The following is a 10,310-nucleotide window of genomic DNA, read 5'->3' on the forward strand; positions in this document are numbered from 1 at the left end:
TGTCAATTGTTGTGCGTGATGTCAAAAATATTCTAAGAACAACAGTTTTTCGGGACTTCCCAAAACCTTCCTTTAAAAATAAGAACACAATTACAAAATTAAAATAAAAATCTGTTTTATATCTCAAAATGCCCTCTGCTTACCACCGCAATAGAATGGTCACATTAAATCAAGAGTTGGCGCTAGTACACAACAAATTTAGTTAGGTTCATTTGACTTTTTTACACGGCGGCTGCTCATCGATATTTCAGCATAAATTTTCGCGGGAAACTACAAAACGCATCATTGGTATCTCCAAAGGTACGTATAATTCACTTATGAATAATTAATACAAAACGTATGTTGTATTTTATAAGCAATATATGTCTAAGTTTGGTTGCAAAGTGATGTTATATGCAAGTGGTTTTGATTCAGTCCCATGTATTTAAATTCATGCTGTTCATATATGGGTGAATGGAGAATGATGGCCGTTTTCAATTCAGTCTTTCACTTCAGATTGCATGAAGCACTCTCACTAAACGAACTTTTTAATATTTGCAGTACCGTACTCATGAGTGTCAACATATTTCAAGTTTGGATGGAACATAAACATTTTTATGTGGCTGCATGATAAGTAATGTTTTGATTTCTTTTTGAAAATAAAAGTTTGACATTTGAAACAAGTCTATTTTCCTTAAGTTCTCCAGGTTTTCTTCTCCTTAGTGAGCACAGTCCACCAATTTTGTCATCCTCATACTGCAGTCAGTGTAGTATTAATTTACCCCCAGGCCCAGTTATCCTATAAGTTACATCATACATGTGCGATTGCCACCAGCAACAACAACAACAACAATTGTGGTCCAAATCACACCTAAATAGCTGCATTACTATCCTGGCTGTGTATTAAAAGCTGTGCTATTGATCCTCAACATTTCAAACACCACTGTACAAAACTCAACTGATTTCACTCAAAATCGGTACTTAAGTGACAATTGATGATACCTAAATAGTTAAATACAATGTTTTCAACTTACCGATGTTTAGAAAGAATAATTTGATAATTCAAATTGTAAGTCTACTGTCAAACTTGCCGATCAGCCACTATTCATTGTGTACATATGTGTGTATTGACTATTTGTAGGTGCAATTGCTGCCTCTTAGCACATAGTGCAGTGCTAGAGGTCAATACGCATTAGCATTGACTCTCCAAGCTTTGCTGGAGTGGTCCAAATGCGAACAGACTACTACTGTGCCAAACATTGCTTTTGACATTTCAGTTGAGTCTGCCTCCTTCACCGTTAAAGATTCTTGCAGACTGATGAGTGTATGTGTGCTTACGAGAGTCAGATGCGTGGTGCAATGCTATTAACATGGTGTAATGTAAAAAGTTCATGTGCAAGACCACTAAATAACCATGCACAGCTCAAGTTTGAGTGGTATTCCAAAGTAGGTTCAATATCTTTTGAGAAATTGGTATTAACCATTAACTAGTTTATTATGCCTCCGTTACGAAGTAGCCGAAGGCATTATGTTTTCTGGTTGTCCGTCCGTCCGTCCGTCCGTACTTCCCGTTCTCGTGATCGCGTTATCTGAAGAACCGATCAATGGATTCCTGCCAAACTTTGGTCATGTATGTATCTTGCAGAGCCGATGAACTGATTAGATTTTTGGGTCACAAGGTCAAAGGTCACAGGGCTCATTATGTATGCAAAAACAGCTCGTGATCGCGTTATCTCAAGAACCGATCGATGGATTCCTGCCAAACTTTGGTCATGTATGTATCTTGCAGAGCCGATGAACTGATTAGATTTTGGGGTCACGAGGTCAAAGGTCAAAGGTCACAGGGCTCATTATGTATACAAAAACAGCTCGTGATCGCATTATCTCAAGAACCGATTGATGGATTCCTGCCAAACTTAGGTCATGTATGTTACTTGCAGAGCTGATGAACTGATTAGATTTTGGGGTCATGAGGTCAAAGGTCAAGGGTCACATGGCTCATTATGTATGCAAAAACAGCTTGTGATCGCGTTATCTCCAAGGATAAGGAAATAGATGACCTGAAAAAGAAGGTTAACGAGCATACTGATCGTCTAAAAGCAGTCAGTGTGAACATCAATGCACAGGAACAATATTCCCGCCGTAATTGCTTACGATTTTTTGGCTGCCCAGAGAGAAAGGGTGAAAGCACAGACAGCATTGTTATGAAAATGGTCAATGACATCCTCAAAGTCAACTTAACAGTCGATGACATCGAAAGAAGCCACAGAGTTGGTATGCCAGGTGAACCCCTTCCAGAGCCTGCTCCCGGCGCCATCGAAGACCCAACAGCACCTACCAAAACCTACCGCGGTATCATCGTGAAATTCAAGTCATACAGGAAGCGCCAGGAGATTATACTCAACCGACGAAAACTGAAAGGTCGCAAGCGAGCAATAGTAGAAGACTTGACTGCCAAAAATCAAAAGCTCCTAGCGATGGCAAAAGGACATCCCCATGTTGAAGCTGCTTGGAGCAATGACGGGAGAATAATTGCTCTACTGAGTGGTAAGGACCATAAGAAAAAACTCATCAGAAACGAGGATGACCTGAAATCTCTGCCAAATGAATAGTGAAATGTTAAATCTGAACTAAACAATCTTCTGGAGGGAAAAACTTCCCTTTTTATCGTTCGATAACAAACTTTGACAAAGTGAACGCTTATTTTTATTTGTACTATTTGTATATAATTCTGTTTTACATATATTTATATATATATATTCATTGCTTGGAATTTTCAATCAATGTAGTATTTGTTTATGCTTAACTGTTTTGTTAAGTTGTTTTTGTATTTCCGTATAATAAATTTGACTTTTATGACTATAATGAAAGAATATAAATATATCAATTCTTCCCACATTCGTTCTTTTGCATGTTGCATGTATTTTTACATGTATTTCCATCTATGCTTCAGGTGCGGAATAGTTTGTAATACTTATTTTTGTAGAGTTGCGCTCTCTTCTTCTTTCTTTATTGCTACGATCAAAATGTGTAATCTTATAAGTAAGAATGAACTTTCGTATGAACAACCCACTTAACGATCTTGATCCTGATCTGCATGTCAATAACCCAGATTTTGCTTGTAACAGCTACACCCCTTTTGAATTTAATGAACATTTCCAGTCTTGTGCCGAATTCAGCATGATTCACTTAAATGCCAGAAGCCTTCATACAAATTTTGAGAACATTTCTAATTTTCTATCTATCATAAAGAACAGTTTTTCAGTTATAGCTATATCAGAAACATGGATATGTGGTTTACCAGTAATTCCATTTCATTTAGATGGATACAAGTTTGTCAACGTTGATAGAAAATCTGGTAGAGGCGGAGGTGTTGGTATTTTCATTAAAAATGACATTAATTTTCAAAGAAGAGAATCAATTACACACTCCGTAGAAAGTGATTCCACTTGTGAATATTTATGTGTAGATTTGTTTAGACAAGATAGAGATAGGCTGACGGTTGGTGTTTTTTATCGAAAGCCTAGCACAGATATTAAATCATTCATACATTTTTATTCTGAAACGCTTGAAAAACTTAGCACTGAAAAAAGAGAAATTATTATGACAGGTGACTTTAATATAGACTTACTGAAATCAACTGATGAAAATACAAACGATTTCCTAAACATTAATTTTTCATTTGGTCTTACTCCTGTCATCAAATATCCAACTCGTATTACTATGAATACTGCATCTCTCATTGATAACATTTTTATTAATACATTCGAAAGAAATCTGGAAAGTGGCAGTTTTTCTGTTGAGTTAACAGACCATTTACCTATTTTTCTTGTGTTGGATAAAACTAATTTGCTGACAAAGAGTCAGCATACTACAATTAATTTCAGACGTGCAGTAACAGATGATGGTGTAAAGAAATTACAAAGAGAACTGTACGAAGTGGATTGGTCTTCATTGTATTCGTGCAATAATGTTAATACTGCTTATGACTTGTTTTTAAGTAAGCTTTTAGTTTTATATGACAGAAATCTACCTCTATGTACTAGTAACAATAAGAAATCATGTATACGTAAACCTTGGATAACACCAGGACTTTTACGATATATCAAGAAAAAAAATAAGTTGTATAAGAAATTTCTTAATGATCGCTCACCCTCAAATCAAGCAAAGTATAAAACATATAGGAATAAAGTTAATAATATATTACATAAAGTGAAAAGGAAATATTTTTGTGATAAATTGAATCGAACCAAGCATGATATCAAGGGTACTTGGTCCGTCATAAACAAACTACTTTGTAAATCCAAACGTAATCCACCTCAGTATATTTTATGCAACGACAAAAGAATAGATGACTCACAATGTATAGCTAATGAATTCAATTCATATTTTATTAATTGCTGCACAAATATTTTAACTTCTTCTCAGGTTGTTGCACGAAATGATACATTTGAAGGATATTTAAAGGATCCACTTTTGAAATCGTTATTTTTAAAGCCTATTACTGAATCTGAAATTCTTGAAATTACTAAATCGCTGAAGAAAAGTAACTCCTGTGGTTTTGACGGCATCAACAGTAATATTGTAAAAAAGATTATATACTCGATTGTAAAGCCTTTATGTTATATATTCAATTTATCTATAAGTACAGGTAATGTACCAGACAAACTTAAAATTGCTAAAATTGTACCAGTTTATAAGAAAAATGACTCTCATCTCTGCAAAAACTATAGACCTATTTCAATATTGCCATGCTTCTCAAAGATACTGGAAAAATGTATGTATAAACGTTTGTATTCATTCTTAATAGCTAACAGCATCTTAACAGACAGTCAATATGGATTTAGAAGTAACCACTCGACTTGTCATGCTCTTATAGATTTACAGGATAAAATTGTATCTTCAGTAAAAAATAACGATTTTGGAATAGGAATATTTATAGATCTCTCAAAGGCGTTTGATATAGTTAATCACGATATTCTATTATGTAAACTACAGCATTATGGTGTACATGGCCTCCCACTCATATGGTTTAAAAACTATCTATGTAGTCGTTATCAATTTACCATATTCAATGATGCTTCTTCCACTCATAGTTTAATTAAACACGGGGTTCCACAAGGTTCTATATTAGGTCCCCTATTATTTCTCATATACGTTAACGATATTGAAAAATCATCTACCAAATTTGACTTTATTATGTATGCAGACGATACCACTTTGTTCTTTACTCAGCCGGATTTAAAAGATATGCAAGAGAATATTAATGTTGAACTACATAACATATCTAAATGGTTTAAGGCAAATAAATTAATACTTAATCTGACTAAAACTTGTTTTATATCTTTCCATAATAAGCTGTCCAATGCGACTAAAACCTGCAATGATCTTACATTAAGTATCGATTCTACACCAATAACTAAATCTAAATCTATTTGTTTTCTTGGAGTCAATATAGATGAAAATTTGAAGTGGGATTCACATATTAACTATTTAAGTACCAAAATATCTAAATGCATTGGTATTATGTATAAATTAAGAAGCTGTCTTCCTGGTTCAGCCTTATTCTCACTGTATAACGCCTTAATATTATCACATATTTTATATTGTATAACTGTCTGGGGAAATTGTAGTAAAACCAAATTAGATGTCATTTTCAAATTACAAAAGAGGGCAATACGAATATGTACTGGTAGTCATTTTCTTACTCATTCGGCTCCCCTTTTCCATAAATTGAATACTTTGAACATTTTCCATTTATACCAATATCATACTATCCTACTTGGATATTTTTACTTCAAGAGTATCCTCCCCAAAAATATTGTTAAAATGTTCACTATAAATAAAGAAATTCATTCCCATGGCACACGAAACAGCAGCTTATTTCATTTATGGAAAGTCGGGAAAACCTTTGTACAACGGTCAGTTCGATATAGTTTCCCAACAATCTGGAACTCACTTCCCAATTATATTTGTTCATGCATCTCTCTCTCTCTTTCTTTCTTTAAAAGAAAATTGAAACAATATTTTATTTCAAAATATGCTTAGTTTGCAACTCTTTGATATTTGAAAACATCCACTTGAAAAAGGAAGTAATTTAGGTTTTTAGGTTGTTGTTGTTGTTGTTTTTTTGTTTGTTTTTTTTTTTTTTTTTTTTTTGGGGGGGGGGGGGGGGGGGGGATCGGGTAATTACTTGGATGCACTTTATATCTGTTGGCATCTACATGTAGGTATTTTGTATTTCATATTCTATGCATGTATATATTCATATCCATTGCTTGTTTCTTTTCCCTTTGTTGTACAAATTTGAAACTATTATTATGAAGCCTCCAAATCACTCTCTAGCAAATGGGGACTTTTTTTTCACAAGGCCAATCTGGCTTTATTTTAAAGTTCTCATAATTCATTTTCTTACAATGTAATAGGCCTACTTATAATATTTATTGCTTTTTATTTCATGACTTGTAAATATGTATGTTTTTTGTCACGTACAACTGTCTGTACATTTTAGAAATGAATTGAATAAATGAACTGAACTGAACTGAAATCTCAAGGACCGATTGATGGATTCCTGCCAAACTTTGGTCATGTATGTATCTTGCAGAGCCGATGAACTGATTAGATTTTTGGGACACGAGGTCAAAGATCTCAGGGCTCATTATGTATACAAAAACAGCTCGTGATCGCGTTATCTCAAGAACCGATTGATGGATTCCTGCCAAACTTAGGTCATGTATGTTACTTGCAGAGCCAATGAACTGATTAGATTTTGAGGGTCATGAGGTCAAGGTCAAAGGTCATGCGGCTCATTATGTATGCAAAAATAGCTTGTGATCGCATTATCATTAGAACAGATTGATGGATTCCTGCCAAACTTAGATCATGTATGTATCTTGCAGAGCCAATGAACCGAGTAGATTCTTGGGTCATGAGGTCAAATGTCATGGGCTCATTATGTATGCAAAAATAGCTTGTGAACGCATTCTTATTAGAACTGACAGATGGATTACTATTTAACTCAGGACATCTTGCAGAGCCAATGAACTGAGTAGATTTTAGGGTCATGAGGTCAAAGGGTCATATATGTATATGAGAAATCACTTGTAATCACGATATTCTAAGAACCTGTTAATGGATTACAATTGAACTTGAATTTGAAAAATTTCTTTCTGTTTTGGTTTGTAAACTTGCTCTATGACGGAGGCATCATTTTCGACTGCGCGCAGTCGAAGTTCCATCTAGTTTACACTTATAATATGTCTAGACTTACAGAGATCACATGCAAATTATAAAATAAACCGGTTTTTGATGGGTATGTCCAAAAACTTAAGACATATGACAATGATAAGAAAGTGGTTTCATATGAAATTAATTTTTGTGACATATTTTATTCCTATGTTTTCATATATTTGATACATTACAGATTCTGTATCGTGTGTCACTTCCTGACTGTTACGGTACTGCCCTGAGTTTCTTCACTTTGATCAACTGAGGAGACGTTCTTGACAGAGGGCTTTGCGGAGACGAGAAATGGAGGTGTCAACACTTTTGCTTACAATCTTGATACCTCTGCTAGCATGCAGTGTGTATTACTGCCGTCATCTGAAGCAGCAACTTGCTACCTCTAGGACTAAGGCTGAAGAGTCTAGTTATCTCCCCAAAGAAGAAAGAACGTTGGCTAACGGTTCACAGGATTGGGCCACATATCTTGAAGAGTGGGGCAGCAGTGCCAGGTGCCAAGGGTCAACCAACGTCGACAGGCGTTGCATTTTCCACAACCTTTGCTACTACACCAAATACAACGACTTTGTCTTCCTGCATGCACCACACTCCATCAGTGAAGGAATCCCAGACGATCGCCAGCAACCAGCCCTTGTAGACTTGTCTTCTGTACCGGATCACAACACCCAGTATTTTGGTTATGTGGATGTTCCAAGTACTGTTGTGCAGTCAATAAAGAATGTGTCTTATCAGGAAGGAAAGTACTTGCTTTTTAATCGCTTCAACATGGGCAACCTCATGCATGTGTTTCACGATGATCTCCTACCCGTGTTTTACACGCAGCTTCAGCTTGGTCTTCTCAATCTTCGATCCGGTGTCAATGACGCGACGCTACTCACAAGCGATAGTCAGGAAGAGGGACCCTATTTTCAACTCTATGAGCACATCTCAAAGAAGACACCCATTCTTACACATCAGTTATCTCAAGATGATTCATCAAGATTGGCCTGCTTTGAGGAAGTTCATGTAGGACTCAGCAAGTTTACCACCTGGTATCAGTATGGCTTTGATATACCGCAAGGTCCTCTGGACGACATTGCTGTTACCTCTACAGAAATTGAATTGTTTACATCCTTCTACAAATCCAAACTAAACATTGATGGATGTTCCAATGCAGAAATTGAGAATTCAAATACATTTGTGATCCTGTTGAGGAGAACAAATCGGCTTATTCTGAATGAAGTGGAATTAAGTTTGGCCCTAGCGCAGCATTTTGATGCCTTGGTGGTTGTAGCAAGTTTAGAGATGTATTCCCTATCAGAGCTCATAGGATTGATCTCTTGCTCAAAGGGTCTAGTGGCTGTTCACGGATCCCTGCTCTCGCTTTCCATCTTCCTGCCTCCCTGTTCCGTCCTAGTCGAGATCTTCCCTTACGCTGTGAATCCAGACAACTACACGCCTTACAGGACGCTGGCTCATCTGAAGGGAATGAACATCGTCTACAGAGCATGGAGAAACTTTGATGAGATCAACACGGTCACATACCCTGACGCCGAGCCCGAAATTGGGGGCATCGCCCACCTCGAGCCAGAGCTCCAGGAGCAAATCCTATCAAGTGCAGAGGTTCCTTCTCACCTATGCTGCAATGATCCAGCATGGTTGTTTAGAATCTATCAGGACACCATAGTCGATGTTGACAGTTTCGTAGAAGTGGTCAGAGATGCTCTTCTTGAATCTCAAGATGGAGCCATAGAAAATGAGATTGGTAGAGTGCCCTACCAACCAGGAGCTGTCCAAGAGGTGTCCTGCTTCACCATACCTCTTCCATCTGGGGTTGTAACAAGTGAGGATGATGATGGTGATGATGATGCAGTAGGCCTCTTGTTGTCGTGGAGTCCACCTTGGAACATCCCTTTCATCCAAAACACCATCAAAGCAGATAACTCCATCACTTTGGACTACGAGGTGACGATCCAAGAGCAGGGGAAGGGGAAGTGTACGCAGGGGCGTTCGTCTTGCCAATGACCTCGCATCTATTCAAAGAAGGTTTTAAGAAGGGTCATGTTTACTTTGCATGGGTCAGATGTAAAGCGGGAGGTAAGACTGGACCGTATGCAGCGATCACCTCCTGTCCATATAAGGAAGACTAAAAAATATGCTTTCAGAATGGTCTCCTGGTTAAAAACCCTTTAGGAAGTAAAAAAATGAATTTGATAAATAATACATCAATGGAAAGCTTATAAGCCATAAATTAAAATAATAATACCAATAATATGTTATTGTCTGTCAGAGGAGTATTAAAGGCACACTGTCCTACTTGTATCTACTTGCTCCCTCTATGTAAAAAACAATGCCTAATCGGTGACCATTGATCCCCCATGATCCTATTTTTCTTATGTTATTTGAGAGCTGAGTTGATGAGATAACCACCTGTCCAGTGACCTTGCAGGGCGGTCTAATCCCTCCTATAAACTAGTACAGATAAGCTTTAAACAGCTTTTTCACGAGTCTTTTTATCCTTTTTTCTCTCTTTTCTAACTTTTCTGCTTTTTTATCAGGGTGGACTTCCCCTTTAAATTATACTGTTCTCCTTCAGGGGTTCCACTTTTCTCTGTTACTATGCAGTTTATCAACAGGGATACATGCAGAGTGTATTAAAAAAATATGGAAATTTTAATCATTCTGCGTGTTATTCATTTATTGAGCATCCAAGAGACATAATGGGGGAGGGGGGTATTTCTTGATGGGACTACGGGTTTGCTGTGTGCTAGACTTGTACACCAAGTTTTGTAACAACTTTTTATGACCTACTGCACCTGGAAAGTGACGACAATCTCCCTTTAAGGAAAAGGAAAAGATTTGGAATTATTAATAATTGAATGTAAAGCTGTAATTCTCATGTTGTGATGCTATAAGTCGTGATGAAAGAATCAGGCATGACTGAGCAGACACAATTTGTAATTGGTATGGTATAGTAATATTTCTACAAGGGCCTCATTTTATTTCTTCAAAAAAATGTCAGTGTGCTTTAATAACAAATTCCACTTTGTGCTGCTTGCTCAGTCATGCATGATCCTCCCATTGGTTATTGTGTCATATGACAAAAAGAT

At 36.8% G+C, this 10,310-nt stretch overlaps 1 protein-coding gene across 1 annotated transcript; it reads left to right on the forward strand.

The window, feature by feature from the left end:
* The first annotated feature begins 204 nt into the window (after positions 1-204).
* On the forward strand, positions 205-9,467 carry LOC586701 (protein O-linked-mannose beta-1,4-N-acetylglucosaminyltransferase 2). Its single transcript, XM_030975784.1, has 2 exons — positions 205-300; positions 7,403-9,467. Exon 2 carries the CDS (start codon positions 7,510-7,512, stop codon positions 9,223-9,225), a length of 1,716 nt encoding a protein of 571 aa, XP_030831644.1. The 5' UTR covers positions 205-300; positions 7,403-7,509; the 3' UTR covers positions 9,226-9,467.
* The last annotated feature ends 843 nt before the right edge of the window (positions 9,468-10,310 follow it).

Source organism: Strongylocentrotus purpuratus, unplaced genomic scaffold (genome assembly GCF_000002235.5).
Source record: "Strongylocentrotus purpuratus isolate Spur 01 unplaced genomic scaffold, Spur_5.0 spur5_scaffold_8, whole genome shotgun sequence".
Lineage (NCBI taxonomy): Eukaryota > Metazoa > Echinodermata > Echinoidea > Camarodonta > Strongylocentrotidae > Strongylocentrotus > Strongylocentrotus purpuratus.

What these genes read in the sequence shown, in the direction of transcription:
- LOC586701 (XM_030975784.1), top strand. Translation starts at nt 7,510, where the DNA reads ATGGAGGTGTCAACACTTTTGCTTACAATCTTGATACCTCTGCTAGCA.